At 38.2% G+C, this 18904-nt stretch overlaps 2 protein-coding genes across 6 annotated transcripts; one reads left to right on the forward strand and one right to left on the reverse strand.

Moving 5' to 3' along the window:
* The first annotated feature begins 1372 nt into the window (after window positions 1-1372).
* Window positions 1373-2398, forward strand: LOC137989061 (histamine H2 receptor-like). The gene has a single exon (XM_068834948.1). It carries the CDS (start codon window positions 1373-1375, stop codon window positions 2396-2398), a length of 1026 nt encoding a protein of 341 aa, XP_068691049.1.
* A 5266-nt stretch (window positions 2399-7664) lies between these two features.
* LOC137989081 (histamine H2 receptor-like) lies at window positions 7665-18022 on the reverse strand. 5 transcript variants are annotated; one of them, XM_068834971.1, is made up of 3 exons: window positions 15626-15844; window positions 11955-12045; window positions 7677-9168 (listed from the first exon to the last, which is right to left on the reverse strand). In XM_068834971.1, the coding sequence occupies exon 3, from the start codon at window positions 8991-8993 to the stop codon at window positions 7941-7943; it is 1053 nt and encodes a 350-aa protein (XP_068691072.1). In that variant the 5' UTR covers window positions 8994-9168; window positions 11955-12045; window positions 15626-15844; the 3' UTR covers window positions 7677-7940. The 5 variants fall into 5 exon arrangements, with proteins under 5 accessions (XP_068691071.1, XP_068691072.1, XP_068691073.1 ...); XM_068834972.1 differs by lacking the exon at window positions 15626-15844 and adding an exon at window positions 14255-14897; XM_068834970.1 differs by lacking the exon at window positions 11955-12045 and having other exon boundaries at window positions 7665-9168.
* Between the last annotated feature and the right edge of the window lie 882 nt (window positions 18023-18904).

Consider the following 18904-nt stretch of genomic DNA (forward strand, 5'->3'; position numbering starts at 1 on the left):
TAGAACTGATATTGGCCTATAATTGTCTTTATCTTGTATAGAACCTTTCTTAAAGACTGGCGTTACTTTGGCCAATTTAAGTTTTTCAGGGAAAATGCCACAGAGAAGAGATTCATTGACTAGGCAAGATAGAATTGGAGCAATATGAGCCTTAAGGATTTTTAGCAAGGGTACTGGAATACTATATGGACCAACAGATTTCGTACTGTACATTTGAGATATGTACGATTCAACCTCATATGAATTAACAGGAGAAAGGAACATTGAGTCAGGGAAATTTCCCTTCAGAAAAGAAGTAGGACAGTAGCTCCCATGGGATATATCCTTGTCCGTGTTTTTACCCACATTAACAAAAAAGTTATTGAAAGTTCTAGCAATAGCAGAAGGATTGTCAATAAGCTTGCCATTTTCTAACAGGGTGGGGATATAATCAGCTTTAACTCTACTAACGTTTATGATTGATCTAATTCCTGACCAGATTTTTCTCATATTATTCTTATTACACAGAAAGTAGTTCTTAAGATAATTTGACTTTGATACTTTGATATCTTTAACAACACTATTCCTGAGCTTCTTATAAAGAAGAATCATGTTTGGATCTGGCTGATTACACTTAAGGACCTGTGAATAGACCTTATCTCTATATTGCATCTTAGCAAGTATTTCTTTGGTAATCCAGGGTTTAGTGGGTAATTTAATTTCACGCTTAGAAAGCTTTCTACGTGGTACATGAGAGTTAATGAACTGAGAGATTTGATCATAAAAAATATTAAATTTAGAGTTTGCATCCAAATCAGTATTGGAGATATTTTCCCAATTGATAGCTGAGAATTCATTAACAAAGACAGACTCCAGTAAATCCCCCACACGAGTTTGCCTTGGATACAGTTCCGCCATAAAGAATTCGCCAATATGTCGATTTTGTTATTTTTATTTGTAATTTATAATAAAATTGACGTAAAGCTGAAACGACTGTTTGGCGCTGCCCAAGTTGCGTTAATTAAAGAAATTTTGATGGTGACCACTAAGAAACGTTCAAAATACAACGTTGAAAAACAAAGCACAAACCCAAAACAAGAAGAACATATCTGTTCTTATGCAAATAGCTACGATAAAAGTTGTTATGCTTAGCACAAGGTAACAGCTATTTCAACAAAAACTATTACCTTGAATAACTATTGAATCAAGACTTACCTATTCCTTTTTTCCCCTCAGATTTGTGGCAAGAATTCAGAAGAAAACTCTGAGAAAAGACAGCATTCTTTCCTAAACAACCACCCCAGTACCTATACAGCCAGGACGAACAAAAGGAAGTTTACTACACTTTACCGTTGGCATGGCTTGTAACCACGGTTCGATAACGCAAGGAAACATGAATGCATCAGATAATAACACCCTATCGGGGGAGAAAGATAAGCTTGGGAGTTGTGATAGAATTCCATCCGACACGGTTCCCGCGCTAGTCATGATGGTCTTCATCCTGTTAATAAACAGTGGTGTTATTTTGCTTATTACCTGCAATTCACATCTCAGGAAGACAAGTAACATTATTCTAGCTAGTTTAGCCGTGTCTGATCTTCTCGTGGGACTTATCGGGATCCCGCTCATGGTGACTTGCACCTCTACATTCTCGGTCTCTGTTTGCCAAAGTTCCATCATCTTCTTCAGTTTTACGGCCATGTCTACCATATCGCACATCAAGGTCATGACATGCGATCGTTACGTCTATATAATATGGGCGTTGCACTATCGCGAAATTATCACCCGCTCTAGAGTTCTTGCGATTCTCGGATTAATCTGGCTGGTGAGTCTTTCTGCAATAGTTCGCCTTTCGTGGACTTTACAAGTCACTGCGATAAACACCGCTGCAGAGGTTTTGGCAAAGGTACAAGAGAAAGAAAATGCATACTTACTCTTCCAGGGGACTGTCTTTTTCGTCACTCCACTGGTTGTGATGACTGTGCTTGACACTCGTATGTTGCTGTTGCTAAGGCAACAGTACCAAAGAATTATGAAGGAAAATTTACCGGCAGAATATGTGAGGTCCGAGAACAGGTTTCAAAGTCGGCAGAGAAAAGTTGTGTTCATCTGTATCTTTTTGTTACTTCTTTACGTAATTTGCTGGTTACCATACTTTATACTAGATTTTATGCACTTTTATGCAGCAGAAAGCGTGCAGGCTTTGCCAGTCATCCCCACAGTATTAATCTATTATCTCCGACTGTCTCCACTGCTTTACACGCTCAGGAAACCAGACTTAAAGAAGGCAGTCAAGTCTTTGGCGTTTAAATTTTGTCCTCGCTTGCAACCTGTTCATTTGGCAGAGAATCGCACAGAAGAGCTCGTTTTAACAAGCCGATCAGACAGTAAGGCTGCTGATGTTGGGGAAACGAAATAACAAGGAAATGACGCCTTCGCGAGTAAAAAACGCAATGGAAAGATGCTTCAAGTCAAGATTCTTGATGAAACCGGAAGCACGAGTTTTCGAAATTACTTCTCCAAAAAAAAAAAATTTTATAATTTCAATCTATGATCAATTCAATCTTCAATGTTTAGCTCATGGTTGCTCAGAAGCATGCGAGAGCTGTGAGCAAGCACTCGCTGCCGTGAAGTATTTCCAAACACGTGTGTTTGAAATTATTGATTTCGAACCACATGTGTTTGAAACTATTGAATTCAAACCACATGTGTTTGAAATTCATTGAATCAACAAGTAGAGTTTCATTGGGATTCAAACGCCCCCGTGACCAGAATGAGGCGATACAATTGGTTTATTAACTTATGAATTAATAATGAGTTTGAGAAGTTGCAATTCTCCACTGACTTATTGACCTTATTCCAAAATGGCCGCTACTTTAGTATTCTTTTGTTTCCTTGCAAATTGGCCCTTATGACCTCGTTTTCAAACGTAAAATTCAAAAGGGCCTGTTTGCAATCAAACAAAAGAATAGAGCGTTTTCTCCGACGTGGCATAGCATGGATGCTAATTTGAAGTAACAAAAGAACTGTTGCATAAAAATAACATAGCTGCCGTTTCTTTGTTTTGAAACACCAACTGATGGCTGCCGCTACGTCATGTGCAAACGTTCTACACTAAAATGAGGGTCATTTTCGAATAAGCTGTATTACCGATATTTTATTTTGAAACCTACTTAGAAGCAAAAGACAGTGAAACGCAGAAGATAAATGATGGGTGACGATAGAAAAGTTTAGGTGCAAGGAATTGTTACGATTTCCGGGAGAGGAAACTGCTTTAATGTAACGTCTGTGGAGTCCAGAAAATAGTAACTGAAGCATTTGAGCCCGACAGCCTAAGATAATCTCTTAACCTGTGAAGCTCTATAAAATTCAGTTCGTTGCTGCTATTAGTTTTCAGTATTCAAATCTAGTTCTTGATTGCAGGGCCGTAGCCAGTACAGGGCAATCCGAGGCACTTGCCTTAGTCATTTGTTTTCGTGAGTTTTTTTTAATGCAGGCATCAAAAACACGGTAAATACCTGCGAGGAGAATTTAACCATGGACAATAAATGTTTTGTGGCTACGGCCGTAGATTGTAGCTCCATATTCCTTGTCGACAGACTGCCTGGTTGACTAACTAAACCTGGGATCAAAATAATAATAATGAAATTAATTTAAGTGTTAAATCTTCTAGCGCTGCGACACTGATTGGTGACACTATACACAGGAATCAAATGCGTTTAACTCAAATCAAATTAAACGTTGGTTTGTAAGTCAAAAGAGAAACCAGTGCCCGGAGAAAAACTCACAGAACCAACAAATTCAACCTTTTTTTTACTTGGGAGAGGCGAGTGCCCTTCCTCATTACGCCATCCTTTATGGTGGTTTACTGCTTTCAGTTAAACATGTAACATCTCTTTCGGTGTAGTCGCGAGTATGCTTCAATGCAACCATCTAGAACCTAGTATGGCGGGACAATGGGCCATATTCGCGCGGCGGCCATATTGGCCATAGATAATCATAGATTTCGTACCCCGAGCCTCGAGTTGAAATGTTTGGGGACGAGGTTTGGTGGGGCAAAACAAACGTTTTCAATCCCTCCGGACTCAACATGGCCGCCGCGTGATTGAGGTCCATTGTCATAGGACCCTCCCACAAGTCCCCGATAGCTCAGTGGTAGATTATCAGAGACGATTACGTTTATTAGCTAGACAAACATTGTTCTAACTAAATAATTAACAGCTTAAGGCCTTTACTCAATAAAACAATTGACAATTTGCTGTTGGATGCTTAGGTCCTCCATGTAACCTAATAAGAGGCCGTTTACATCGTTTTTAGATAGAGAACGACAAGGAAATAAGCCGACATGTAAAATGAATTTGAAAAGCGTGTTTAGCCATTATTTTTTGCATTCAAACTGTTGTCTTAGCTGCAGTTGTTTTCGTCGAAGTCTTTGTTGCTTTTATCACCCCAAGTTCTCTTGTCAACCATCAACGTATAATATTTAATATAAGTTATTCTTCAATCAATTGCTTCAAGGGAGTCACAGCAGTTGATCGCAAATTTCACAAGCGAGGAACCGTATTGTCTATTGAAATACTCATTGCAGATAGCTATACTGCTTTCTCTTTGTTCAACAGTTGGGACTGTAAGACCTAAAACGGCGACGTCAAAGAAAACGTTTCCTTGATATATAACTTTGCACTTTCTCAAATGTTGGCGGAGAATCCTAAAAATGGATTGGGTACTTGCGGTTTCCGAGTAAAAAGAAAAGAATGAATGGTTCACATTTATGTGTCCACGCAGCCGTCTAAGCCTCATTTGGTGATTTTACGTCGTTGTTATGCAGAGAACCGAAAGAATATGCGCTTAAATGCGTACAGAAGGAGTATGTTTCTATTTCTTAACCAATGATATCTAGATTTAGTATAATTTTCAGAGGTGAATATAAGAATTTAGTGTTATCTTCACAGCGCTACCCGGTGAATATAACATTTTGGAGGCGCGGCTGCTAAACCAATCAAGGCCTATTCCTGCCTTTTTATCTTGTTTTAGCCCGTTGTTTTGCACTTTCTTGATATTCACCGCTGAAAAGTACATTAAAACAATTATTCGCCTCAGGCTCAGTAAATATATAGAGGATATTACACGGTGGCGAGAAGATATGAATTTTATGTTCGAGTGGCAAGAACAATATCTCACGAGTGAGCGAAGCGAACGAGTGAGATATTGTTCTTGCCACGAGAACATAAAATTCATATCTTCGAGCCAACGTGTAATGTTCTTTTTATTATATGGAGACTAAATATTGATAAATTCCGATTTTATTGTGTTTCAAAGTAGTCCAGTTTTACAAATACGGTTGGGCTTTATAAAAAAGGCGGGAATCGTGACGTCATTGAACGATACGACACTCACAAAGGTGACATACGGAAAATACGCCACTCGGGTCCCGGATGTAGTGGCGTATGGAATCTACGAGTGGTTTAGTTCCCAGTAAAACACTCTCCTCCATATAATAATGGGGAATATTTACCTCGACTACGTCTCTGTAAATATTCACCAATATTCACTTCGCCTTCGGCGAATAATTGTGAAAGGGAGTTTACGCAACGGCTGCGACGGTGGAGACGTGATCCAGTATTTAGGGGAGTTGATACGCATTGTTTCCAGTTTCTCTTGGGACTTACAATGGTCCTAAGAGAAAATATAAGCAATGCTTATGCAACATTTTGGAGGGCAAACAAAGAGTATTATGGTATTCTTGAGAGTGGCCAATAGCCAACTTGTTGCTTCCTGCCATTTGGGGTTCTTAATCATGTTTCTGTCAAGTTTGAATTCTTTCTTTGAGATTATTAAAAGTTGGGTGCCTGTTAGCTAGCTTGATAGCTAATAAACAAAGCATTTACATTTTACACGGCTACGAGAATGCCACAAAACAATGGGTTTAAAGAACAAATACAAAGGATCTGCACGCCCTTCGCATGCGTTTTGCATTTTTGTTGCATTGCATGCGACAACGCCGTGAAATGATCAACTTTGACGTTGTGCAGAGGTCGTGCGAACCTGACGAAACATTTATAATTTTCGTTCCAAACAACAACGCCGTTCATATCAATTTTATTCTGCAATGTTGATACACACTTTTCACTCCGAACGACTTCATATTATCACAAAATTGTTGCAATAGAGTGAGTTTCAATCGAGTTTCATAAAACCAAAATCAAAGTAATTACTTTGGCCAATCAAAAAGGACGGAAACAATCCAGTAAACCAATCAAAAGTCGAAGGAACTACACGTAGCCGACACAAAACGCGGGAAAATGTGCACGCGCGTGCCACGATTGGTTGATTGGTTGAAAAAGTGGCGCGAGAACTTTGAACCAATCATTGAGTGAAGTCATGCAAAACCAAAATAATCCGCCAATCACTTTCGACACTCAATTAAAAACCGCTCTAATCGAAAATGATACTTTTAGACGATTTCTTTGGCGTCGCCTTCGTCGTCCATGCCTTAGCTCCCTTCTAAAAGTCTCTGCATACGAGCCAGAAGGCCCATCGGGCCGGAGCTTATCCCGGTTTCCATGGCATGAAGCGACTAGGAGTATTTCTACTCCCCCTGGATGGGATGCCAGTCCATCGCAAGGTTACCCCCAGCATTAAATTCGCCGATACCCGTTTATACCCCTGGGTGCAGAGAGGCACCGTGAGAGTAAAGTGTCTTGCCTAAGCACACAACACAATGTTCCCGCCCAGGACCCGAACCCGGACCACTCACTCCGGAGGCGAGCACACTAACCATGAGGCCAGCGCGCCTCCCACCATCCCTTTCTAGGGACTTAAAGATCTACGACGCAGTCGTCAACGAGAGCGCCACAAAACAATATCATTGGTTAAAAGAGGTCAAATAATCGTGTTGGACGTGCGGCAAGCAACTTAAGATACTCGTATGACACAACAACAACGACGTGAGATCACCTAAATTTGAGGTTTTGACGACAACGAGAGCGTAAAAAAAAGTGAACCTTTCATTCGCTATTCTAACTCTGAAATCGCTCGAACCAATTTATTTTTTAGGACACTTCGCCCACATTGTGCGAAAACTTACGATAGTGCAAAATTATATCTATAGAGTCAAAACCCATAGATATCCTGGGATAGAAATAGATAATACTCATGTGGCATTTGCTTATTGACCAAATTGTTAAAAAAGCGTCAAATGGCCCAGCTGTTTTGAAGCGAGCTAAGGCTCTGGTACCGCGGAGTACCCTAATTAACATGTATACTGCTCTTCTTGACTATATTTCGACTGCTGTAGCCCTGTATGGGGTTGCATTGGAAAAATGTCAGTCTAAAACATTACAAAAGTTACAAAATAGTGCGTATTCTCGGTTGCGAGCGCGCGCATTTCGAAATTTTTCGTTCTGTAAACGTAATGCACAAGCCAGTACAGAAAACTCGTACTCGTAGAAGTCGTTCTCGTACTCCAATCTGAAGGTCCCTGCTAACTCTGATTATACGACTCCATCCTCTAGTTTACTGTATGACCTTGGCTGGGGTACGTTTGAAAAAAGGCTTTCGAATTACCTAGAGGTTACTATGTACAAGGTGATCAATTTGTTCCTTCCCAGACTGATTCCTGAAGCACTATCGAGGCGCTACACTTTGGAAAAGCCTCTCCATTCAATCAAGAAATCCCTGACAGTATAACTGTTTTCTTTTATTATCCTTGTAAATATAGTATCGTTAATAAACACATCCCCATTTTAGCCGTTTTACTTTTAAATTATTCAATGTTAGATTAAATTGTAAACACACGGTTCGATGAAAGAACATAAATTACTTATATTCATATGAACTGATAACGTGTAAAGCTTATGTAAGTATGTGTAGGCGAGGTTTTCGTGGATGTTGCCGTGACGGTCGTAGACCTTAAAGTTTCTTTCATAGTTTTGTGGCATCTTCGTCGTATCTTAAACTCTTTATTTACTATCTGTTCGACTGCTCACAGCAATCCCTTCCGTTCTAATCTCTACCGAATTGTGAGGTCTTAAGGAAGGACAAACGTTGTATGCTAAAGACTTAACTGCGTTCTTTAAATCTGGCTTCTGAAGAGTGTAAAGAAGCGGGTTACATAAAGACGAACATAATCGAAGATAGTATATGACAAGAGTGGTGATGTAAGGTAAGACCTGAACGGTATCTTCCAAATAATATTGCAGGAGATCCAGAATAAAGTATGGCAGCCAACAAGCGACGTAAATAAGTAATAATAACACGCAAATAAACACAACTTTTCTCTGTCGTCTTTTAAGTCTCTTCTCGGACTTCAAAGACTCGGCCGGTAAATTTTCCCTCATTATCCTGTGACATTGTTGCCTTAGCAACTGCAACATAAGAGTGTCAAGAACAGTCATGACAACCAGTGGAATGACAAAAAAGACAGTCCCCTGGAAGAGTAAGTATGCATTTTCCTTCTCTTGTACCTTTGCCAATTCTTCTGCAGCGGTTTCCATTGCAGTGACTTGCAAAGTCCATGAAAGGCGAACTAATGCAGAAAGACTTACCAGCCAGGTTAATCCGAGACTCGCAAAAATGCGACAGCGGTTGATAATTTCGCGATAGCGCAACGGCCATACTATATAGACGTAACGATCGCATGTCATGACCAAGATGTGTGATATGGTAGACATGGCCGTAAAACTGAAGAAGGTGGTGGAACTTTGGCAAACAGAAATCCAGAATGTGGAGGTGCAAGTCACCATGAGCGGGATGCCGATAAGTCCCACGAGAAGATCAGACACGGCTAAACTAGCTAGAATAATGTTACTTATTTTCCTGAGATGTGAATTGCAGCTAATAAGCGAGATAACACCACTGTTTATTAACAGGATGAAGACCATCATGACTAGCGCGGGAATCGTGTCGGATGAAATTCCATGAGAACTCCCAAGATTAGGCTTTTTTCCAAATTGGGTGTTATTATCCGATGCATTCGAGTTTCCTTCCATTTCAAAGTCGTTTTGACATGCCATGCTATCTGTAAAGTGCTCTTTATGGCAAGGTACACTTCATTTCTCTCGTCTTTACATGTTTACCGGGGTATCTTGTTGTCCTCGACGGCGATAGTTTTTGGTTTTCCCTGTTTTCAAAGAAATTTAACCATTCTTCAGAGTTCCGGCCTTTCTGAAATTCATTATCGCTACAAATCTGTAAAGAAAAAAAAGAGTAGTTGCGATCGCAACGATTGTTAATTCAAAAAGTTTCCCATTTTGCACAGCTGTTTCACCCTGTCTTCTTGTTAATTTTCTTTAACTTAACATTTGGAGAACATCTGTTTGCATAACAACAGATCTGTGTGTTCATCTTGTTTGTTTTAGGGTGCGGCTGCAACATTTGAAGTACGCTTTCAAACACGGCTTTTGTCATGGTGAAGTTTCTCTCTGTAAAATGTTGGGAAAATTACATCCTATGAATGATTTCTAACCATTTCATTGTAAACAAGAAATTATAATGAAATGGAGATCATACCGACGATATCTTCTCGGAGGGGCTAAATCCAAATCTGAGTTGAATTACAATGCTGATTTAGGGTAGAAAATAACACTTGAATGTGTTCTCAGAGAAAATGCTCATGTCTTTGTTTAGAATATCAATCCGCGGCGCTCTTCAGAACAAGAGTCGAGTTTGTTGCATGCCTAACACATGCAGTTTTCTAACCTAGTTCCCGGAATTTGTCTTCAATTGATTTGGAAAGTGCCTAAAAATATGGTTTGACTGGGGCTCAAAACCTCGCTAAGATTCCCATTTTTCATTGCTTTTTTCATATGCATCCACATTGGTGACTAAAAACTCTCTTAGGAAGTGAGTAAACCTTTGCAAAAAACCTCGCGTGACGTAAATCTCGAAATAACGCATAGTAATATGATGTAGACTCCATAGAGATTAAATGAAAGACAAAGTGTTTACCGGCACGAAAATGATAGAATGAACCCTAGATAAGAAAACCAGTTTAGCCTTATTGACCGCGTTATAGATTATAAGTTATGTATAAAACAGTGAATAGCGTTCAGGTCGCGCTCTGTGGATTGGCGATGGACTAGCATCCCATCCAGGGGGGAGTACAAATACTCCTAGTCGCTTCATGCTACAGAAACCGGAGATAAGCGCCGGCCTGATGAGCCTTCTGGCTCGTAAGCGGAGACTTTACCTTTTTTTTTTTTTTTTAGGCCCGTTTCAAACGTCGAATTAACTTTACATGTGCTGAATCTAATGCAAATGAGAAAAAATCTACTGTTTTCGCTCATTTGCATTAGATTCGGCACATGTAAAGTTCGACTTTTGAAACGGGCCTAAAAATCATCTTTTTGCGCCATATTATCTCACTGTTTTAGAATATACTAAAACAGTGAGAAAATCACCACTAGCCACCTCCACTTCATGGATGGTTGTTAAATATATCTCAAGGACACGTATTTGGCAACAAACAAGGCCGAAAGCAAGAAGAATCGAATGATTAAAAATCTTACTTTCAAATTGCATTTACTTAACTATAAAATTATCTTTTACAGTGCAACGGGCCTTACCGTAGCCACCCAACAAAACTTTCGCATTTGACAACTAGGTGTAAATACGTCATCTCAACAAACCATGCAAAGGTGTTCAACTTACAACCGTGCGGACTTTGCAAGGAGGCGTGACTGTCAATCAAATTCGCACACCCTGATTGGCGGATAAAATACTTGATAAAGTATTTGTAAAATACTTTGTTAGGTGGCCACGGTAAGGCGCGTCGCACTGTAAAATGAATTCGGCTTACACCGAATCGCCGGAACACCCAAATCTAGTTACACTAAGGAAAAAATTGCAATGGAAACTTTCAGAGTTTAGTACCTTTCGCTTTTCAACTAGATCCCTTTTTTGTCGGAAAGCCTTAGTTTCTCCAGCCCCTTAATTACAAAATTTGAAGTTGACCTTGTCTCAGTGTCTTCAGTCACAGCAAAGACAAATTTCCGGGCAAGATTTTCAAATAAGCCGGATTCTCTGTATTTGCAGAGGAAACGATTTTTTTTGTCTACTCGGTACTAAGTTCAAATTAGTCATAGCTTTTAGCCATTGGAAATTAGTTACTTAATTTTGAACACGGCTAGACTTCAAAGAGCTGTCTTCACAATGCAAATACCCTAAATTAAATAATGCAAAAAGAATCGAAATCTATCTGAAAATGTTTAATTTGTTGTATTCATTATTCGATTTCAGGAATCACTCCACACTAAGTGTTTCAACCCTCAATTAAAAGAAAGAAAAAGAATTTAAGAACAATAATTATGAGCGAGACAAATACCATGCAGGTGACCCATACGTACTAAACACCGTATCGGCTCTGGGAAAAAAACAACCAAACAAACAAACAAATGACGGCAGACACAGACTTCCAGCTACAGCGGTTAGAGTACCATTCACACGCTACCCTGGACGACTTTTGTTATTCACTTTTGGAAACTTCGTACATTTGGGTGCGCGGACGTCAATCAAATAATTCCATGACGAATTCGACTGCTGCCAAGTGGACATGACTATTGTCGTGGAAACATTTGATTGACGTCCATGCACCCAAATGTAGTTTCCAAAAGTGAAAAACAAAAGTCGTCGAGGGTCGCGTGTGGCTGGTAACAGCTGTAACAACTATGCCTTATTTCCCGAAAATATTTCAGTTGTCTTGATGGCTTTAATTGATGAAAAACCAACTAAAACTCGCCGCCGATTTTGCCTTCGCTGTCTTCTGTTTACTGTAAGTTCTTACACTGAATGGTAGACATTTGAATGAGTGCCAATTTTTTTCCTTGCCTTAATTAAAACTCGTTCACAGAAGAGTCCCGTGATCAAATGTTGATGCCGCCTGTATCCCCCACTAAAAACGATCTCTGATTTTCTTTTTTTTTTCATTCTTATAACACTCGATCTGCCACCAAGAACGGACTGGACGGTAAACTCACGTTTTTGTATGATGATAGCGGTCCAAATCTGGGAAACCATTCCAGCTGAATTGCATGAAGCTCATCTGAGGTAATTTCCCTTCAAAATGAACTTTAAAAATATTGCTTTCAAAACCAGGTTTATAGTTTTCTGATTTATTTTCTTATTTTCCTTTTCGCCATTTCCTAGTTGAATTCATCATTTATTGTGTACTGTTATTGGTTGTATTGAATTACTCAAAGTTCAGGTTCTATCATATATTTGGCTTCGCTCCCTGTATCTTCTAATACAAACTTGTTAACTGCATACTACATCATCTTGGTCCCACTTGTATATATACTTTATTCACTTCGACATAACAGTGACCAACCCGAAAGCCTTGGCTACTCTGGTAACTGTGCACATAAAATGAATTACCATATCCAGTTTTTTTTACTTTTTCCCTTCAATTTTATCTTGGATTATTTGATTTCTTGTTGCACTTTTTTTTTAATAAGAACTTCTAAACGTTTGTATATATATTTGCGATGTGAGGTTGAGAACGTTCTAAGTAGATGTTACGTCCCATTTTGTTTTACCTGATAATATTGATAGTGTTGAAGTTATTTTGGAACGATTTTAGGTAAGAACTGCTCATTATTACAAAATGAGATGCGTATCATGCAAAAACAAAACCATTGTTATGTTAGACAAAATATGCCCCTAAGTGTTTGGGTTAATTTACATTAATTTACCTTTATTTTACGCTTGCATTTAAAATACAAATGGGCAAAATAAAAGCGTTTTTAATCGAGTCTCAGCCTAGGTATTTTTGTATAATTAACACGTTCTTAAAGTGTTGATAAATCTCAGCCACAGCGTTCTTATTCTATTACTATTAGTGTGAAATAAACGTTGACTTTGGCTTTGAAAACATGTAACGGGAAACAAAAAATACAACTGAAATAGTAACAACAACAACAATAATAATAATAATAATAATAATAATAATAATAATAATAAATAATAATAACATTTATTTTTATTTTGAAATGACGGCATGGAGCCTTCGAAACGTCATCCTTTTATATCGCTGCTTTTTATTCTTTAACCCTTATCTAAACCTTAGTTATTTGAATAATAATAATAATAATAATAATTATTATTATGATTATTATTATTATTATTGTTATTATTATAACTTTATTAACATGTCAGGTAAAATAGCAGTTTCCCACTAAGTAAGGACACCTATCTACAATGTTAAACACTAATAGTACCCCTATATTCCCCTATATAATCTCTCTATAATCCCTTCCAATATAATAATTACAATATTAAGAATTGCGAAGAGTGAAGTTCATGCAATTATTAGGTAAGATATGTTTGGCGAGGTCTACCTTCCTGGTCACTCTTTTAAATTGATCTACCGTTTAAGTTCTTTGAATTTCCTATCAATCTTTGACCAGAGTACTGGTCCTAAGTATCTGACCGAATGCTTACCATAACCAACTGTTAACTCTAGGAATTATAAAATCGCTATTTCTTAAATTGTACTGATTGCTACTAATGATAAACAACCTAAAAAAATGTAGTCTGGACATAAGCAATGCCCTGTAACCTTCTTTTATATAAAGTGGGTAATTTGGCCCTTTGTAACAGTTCAGGATACGTACATACGAACATACCAACATACGAACTTGATATATTTACTTAACGCAAACTTTTTTTCGCTTGTTAGGTTTCATTCTGTATCATTGGGAGCTTTCTTCCCAAATTCTCATTCCAACTTTTTCTGTCACGGTTATTCGTACTTAGTGGCTCACTGACCACTTTAGATGTAATCCATTTGCACACAGTAAAGATGATATTCCAAGAATTCATAACTCAAAATCCCTTATTGTCGATGCCAAAAATTGCCAAACAAACGCTAGCAACACTTGTTTGAGCGAAAAGGCCGTTCAGATATTTTTATACCAAGATCGCATCACGCTTGAACATTGACACTTATGGTTAACAAATTGGTGAATTTGAAACTACTGTAGGTGATGCATTTAAACCTCTTTTCTTGGTTGCTGCATGCCTCAGTTTCAAAGCGAGTCCTTATGCACAACCATTTAAATGGAATTGAGTTGCGTATTCTTACGCAAATCAAACTCATTTTCCTTTCAATAGTTGAGCACCATCCAAGAATCACTTAAGTTGAAACAGAGATAAACAGCAACTTGAAAATGGCCCATTGTAATGTGAAGCTTTTGTTTGGCTTTGGAAGAACGACCTACTTTTCCCATTTAATCGGTTACCGTAGTTTTGTTGTTGAATTAAACATTAAAAGCCCCACCTGGAAGATTGGAATATAGATGTCACCAGAAACGTTTTGTTCAATGTCAAACTTAATCGCGGCCGGAGGGTTTCTTTGGAAACGACTTGGTTAGATTTGTGTCCGACTCGAAAGTTATTGAATTATATAATGTCAAATTCGTGTTATTCTAGACTTCAGTCGAGGAACTGGTTTCATTTTCCATTAAAAGCATTTCAGCGAGGGGCCTCAGATTTGAATGCACTATCTATCAAATGAATGGAAAACGATATTCTTACACAGTAGGAAACGCGACTGGCTAAAAGTTGACTAGAGAATCACAAAATCAATGCTTGCTATTCAAAGAAAGAGCACGACTGCCGTTATAGAAAAGAACATCAAAAATTGTATTTCAAAATTTACACTTTACCTGGAGGAAATAGAATAAAATGGTGGATAATTACTTTAATTTCACTGTGTAGTCCTCTTGTATGAATATTCATAGTTCTGCCATCGATCAAAAACTACACGATATACATTTACAAAAGTATGCTTCACCCAACTAACTTTTAGCCTTTAAACCACACTGCGCAATTCAGTACCCCCTTCTCGCCAACTGAGTCGTAGCGACAATTCAAACAACATACTTCTAGCACACTTTTAAGACCTCAAATGAACGGATGCCTTGCTGTTTTAACACCAGTTGTTAAAACAGCAAAAGAAAAACGCTTTATTTTGCGAAATTATGGGTATTCGATCTTTTCCGCAAACGTATTTATCTAAGTCTACCGCTTCTAAAGCCCTAATTCCAACCATTGCCTTTTCAGGTAAATCAGTCAACCGTTCTCCCATAAAATAATACACCAAGATCATTTCCTCGCTTGCGCCAGACTTAAGCTTGATGGTTTTTTGTTTTTTTAAGATACTGACTTAATTCCTCCAGTTGGGAATCGAACGTAATTGAAGATCATTCTCCCAACAGCATTTATTCGTTAGCAAGACGAATAAATTCCTTCTTTTAACATAGATGAATGATCAATTTAACAATCTGCACCTCATAGTTTAACCACGTGTTGAGTAATTCATTTTATCGTTAATGTCACGCGAATTATTCAAAAAAAAGTGTTCAATTTGTCTTCCTTATCTTGGAAGAACACCTGCAATGAAAATCGTTGAATATGCTCGAATGGTATACTCTTTATTTATTTTCAAATTGGCCCCAGCGGGTACTGAGTTTTGAAGACGCGACAAACCCATGAATCGTAATGTAAGAATAGTGCACAAGATTCATACACATTAATGCGTGCTAGTAAAACGAATTGGAAGAATTAAATTTATAGCGCGGAAATGAACATGATTCCAACTCAAAGATTTGTCCGGTACATAAAGTGTAATGAGAGCGAAGACTCCTACCTTACATAAAGATCCTAAGTGCACGAATTAACTTGGCGTATCACATTTCGCTGTTTCGTTTTGCGTTTTTCTTGGAAACTCTATCTTATTTCCATTCTTCAAGCGTTGAGTAACTGGTATGTAGTACTCATGAGCCACCTTTTTGTACGTTGTCTTTAAAATTAACGCTCTCTCACAGCGGTGAATGTGAATAATGAAAATTTGCTTAAGGCAACAAACCACTATTGATTGATGTAAACACTACCTAATGTCCTCTCTTGAAAACCCCGAAGGGGCTATTCAGAATATAGTTTGCTATTCCAAGGTGGATGCAATGTCAATATTGAGAAGGATATGTATATTTAAATAGTCCTTTTTTTTACTCGCAAGGGAATAGAAGCTAGCTCCTCTTTGTAATTGGTATTCATTTCAGGCTAAATAGGAATATAATTTTTTTCCCCAAGGTCGTTGTCTTCGGTCAATAAGTCACTTATACCACGTTGTTTATCTTACATTGATTGCCTGTTAAACAGCGTATTGACTTTAACCTTATTTTAATCCCTTTTAAGAATTTAAATGATATGGCCCTCCTTTGATCAAATCATTTAAAACTCTTGATTATCGTGCTTTTATGTTCGCTGCTCCAAGGCTATGGAACACCCTACTTCGTGACATTACATCCAGGCCAAGTCTTTCCTGTTTTAAAATTAAGCATAAGACATTTTTTTCAGGCGAGCCCTTTCATAGTTAGTTTTTTTTTTTTTCATATGTTTTATGTATTTTATATTCTGCCTGTAACGCTCAGGGCCCAGTTGTTCAAAAGCCGATTAACGTTAATCCCAGATTTAAAATTAACCAAGGAGTTTATTTCTCTACTCCCAAATGCTGTTCAACGCTGATATTCGGTAAAACTTTACATCGGAGGAAGTCAATCTTGAAAAACAAAAAGAAGCAAAAGAAACTTTCACCAAAAAGTTGAAAAAATGAAGCAAAAGTTTACGCTAATCCTGGATTAAGTTAATCGGCTTTCGAACAACCGGGCCCAGTTGAACATGTTATGGGAATTGCGCTCAAAATGTCCAATTTATCATTCCTTATTTGTCAGTCGGCTCCATAGTTCTTTCAAGGGAATATAGAAATCACATAGCCAGCCAATTTTGTCACCTGTCGACCAAATTTCAGTGTGTATGCATATCAAACAGCTGATAACAATGGAAAAACAATAGCTAGAACATAATTTGCATTTAATAATCGTATGTTCTGTATTGTACATTACGGAGTTTTAAAAGAAACCGCGACGGCTACAGCGACGAAAACGCGTACGTCACTTCAAAACAAAACTGCAGGTACCGGGGCAGAGATAACATAAAACAAAAGAAACCAAAGAAAGAAATCAAACAACTCGAAATAAAGACTAATTCCAAGTGACCAAAAATACAACGCTTTCCGGTCTGCAGAAAGACCAAGGCTGAGCTATTCTAAGTACTTCATGATTATTCCATCGTTTTCACATTATACATTATGGGTGGAGTGTCCTATAACTGGATTGGTACGGACGGATTTGAAGTAAAGAGTGAGACTGAAAGATTCAATGCAGTTTATCCACGTTGTCATCAAAACCTTACATTTGGTCATTGTCGCTATTGTAAATATCCACCATTAGTACCTTCATAAGTACAGAGTTTGTGTTCACGAATTTGAACAATTCCATTTAACAAGGGCTATATCCAACAGAGATGCAATTAGTATTCTCTTGCTTGGGCATCCTTACCTACGTTCTTAGTAAGTCCAGAACAGTACATCCTCGAAGATTTCCATGCCCTTCTTTTTCCTTTGTTTTTAATTAAAAATCAAAGCCCTTGCGGACTACAGGTCTAATTGTTAACTAGCCATCGACACTGAAGTGAATTGTTGTTTTAGTATATACTAAAACAGTGAGACAATATAGTACAAAAAGATGATTTTCACTTATTTATTCCAGCAAAGATTACAACATTTTCGGCGCAAATTCCGCGCGAATTGCTCGGAGGTGAATAGTTAACAATTATTCCATGAGCGCACGTTGGATATGAGATGGTAAATAGCCAACGAGGCGCGTAGCGCCGAGTTGGCTATAACCAGTCTCATATCCAACAAGCGCGAATGGAATAATTGTTTTATTGAATTCCTTTAAACTCCAAAAGTTTAGAAAGTACGAAATGCGAGCGAAAAAAGCGAGCAAAGCCGAGCGAAATGAAAAACACTTGATGAGAACCGATGCGATGTCGTGTAACACCTTGTGGTCAGACACACGCAGGCTCGTCACAAAAACATTTCTTACCTTTTCGCGTACTTCTAAACGTCGGAATTTAACACAGCTGTCCAGAAAAACTTTATTTTTGCTTTCTTCAGAGAGAAATTTCGTTTTCCGGCAAAAAACTTTAGCTTGGCAACACTTAGATCAATCATTTACCATATAAGGTCAAACCAAGGTATATGAGCTGATAACCGAAATTGAGTGAACCAATCAGCGGTTGAGAATTTAATAACAAAGGATATCCGGAGTTTGAGTACCCAATCAGAGCGCACTCTCAACGCTATCCACTGTTTTAGTATATACTAAAACAGTGGATAGCGTTGAACGCGGGCGCTGATTGGCTCGTCAAACTCCGAATATCCTGTGCTATTTACCTCCGAGCAACTCGGGAAAAAAGGGCTTCCCCTATTTGCATCCGTGACAAATGAAGAAAACATCCAAATTAATTTTTTTGTGCTGTATATTATCTCACTGTTTTAGTATATACTAAAACAACTATTCACCGAAGTGGAGGTGGCTAGCGTTGGATATTTTAATATCCACCGCTAGCCACCTCCACTTTGGTGAATAGTTGTTAAGTATTCAATATCGCTCGTGGCGAAATATTATAATCTCGAAGGGCTTCATTCACTATAGCTTCCTTTTAAAACACATTCTTGCAATTGCTGTTCAACGAAATGTTTTTAAAGATCCCTGACACTTTTGTTTTGATTTTTGCTTTTGTCGTCGGTAAGAATAAAAAGCACTTGGCAGGTACCCACAACACTAATAAAGTCCATGTTTCATGCACGTCCTGCAGCCCTTTCATATTTTGCTTGGCAACAAGGACTTTGATCGAGACACTCGATTTGATGACACTGTGGGGAGTACCGGTACCCACGGAATGGTTTTGAGTCCTTTGTGGAAAACATTCCCTTTCAAATGCTTGTACATGTGATTACCATCAGATCTCTAATCTCTCTCATATGTGGTTAATGGTGCTTCAAAGAAACCACACATGAAAA

This window comes from Montipora foliosa, unplaced genomic scaffold, assembly GCF_036669935.1.
Source record: "Montipora foliosa isolate CH-2021 unplaced genomic scaffold, ASM3666993v2 scaffold_438, whole genome shotgun sequence".
In the NCBI taxonomy this organism is placed as follows: domain Eukaryota; kingdom Metazoa; phylum Cnidaria; class Anthozoa; order Scleractinia; family Acroporidae; genus Montipora; species Montipora foliosa.

Excerpts from the sequence above, each read along its gene's own strand:
- LOC137989061 (XM_068834948.1), top strand. The coding sequence starts at position 1,373 with ATGAATGCATCAGATAATAACACCCTATCGGGGGAGAAAGATAAGCTT.
- LOC137989081 (XM_068834970.1), bottom strand. The coding sequence starts at position 8,993 with ATGGCATGTCAAAACGACTTTGAAATGGAAGGAAACTCGAATGCATCG.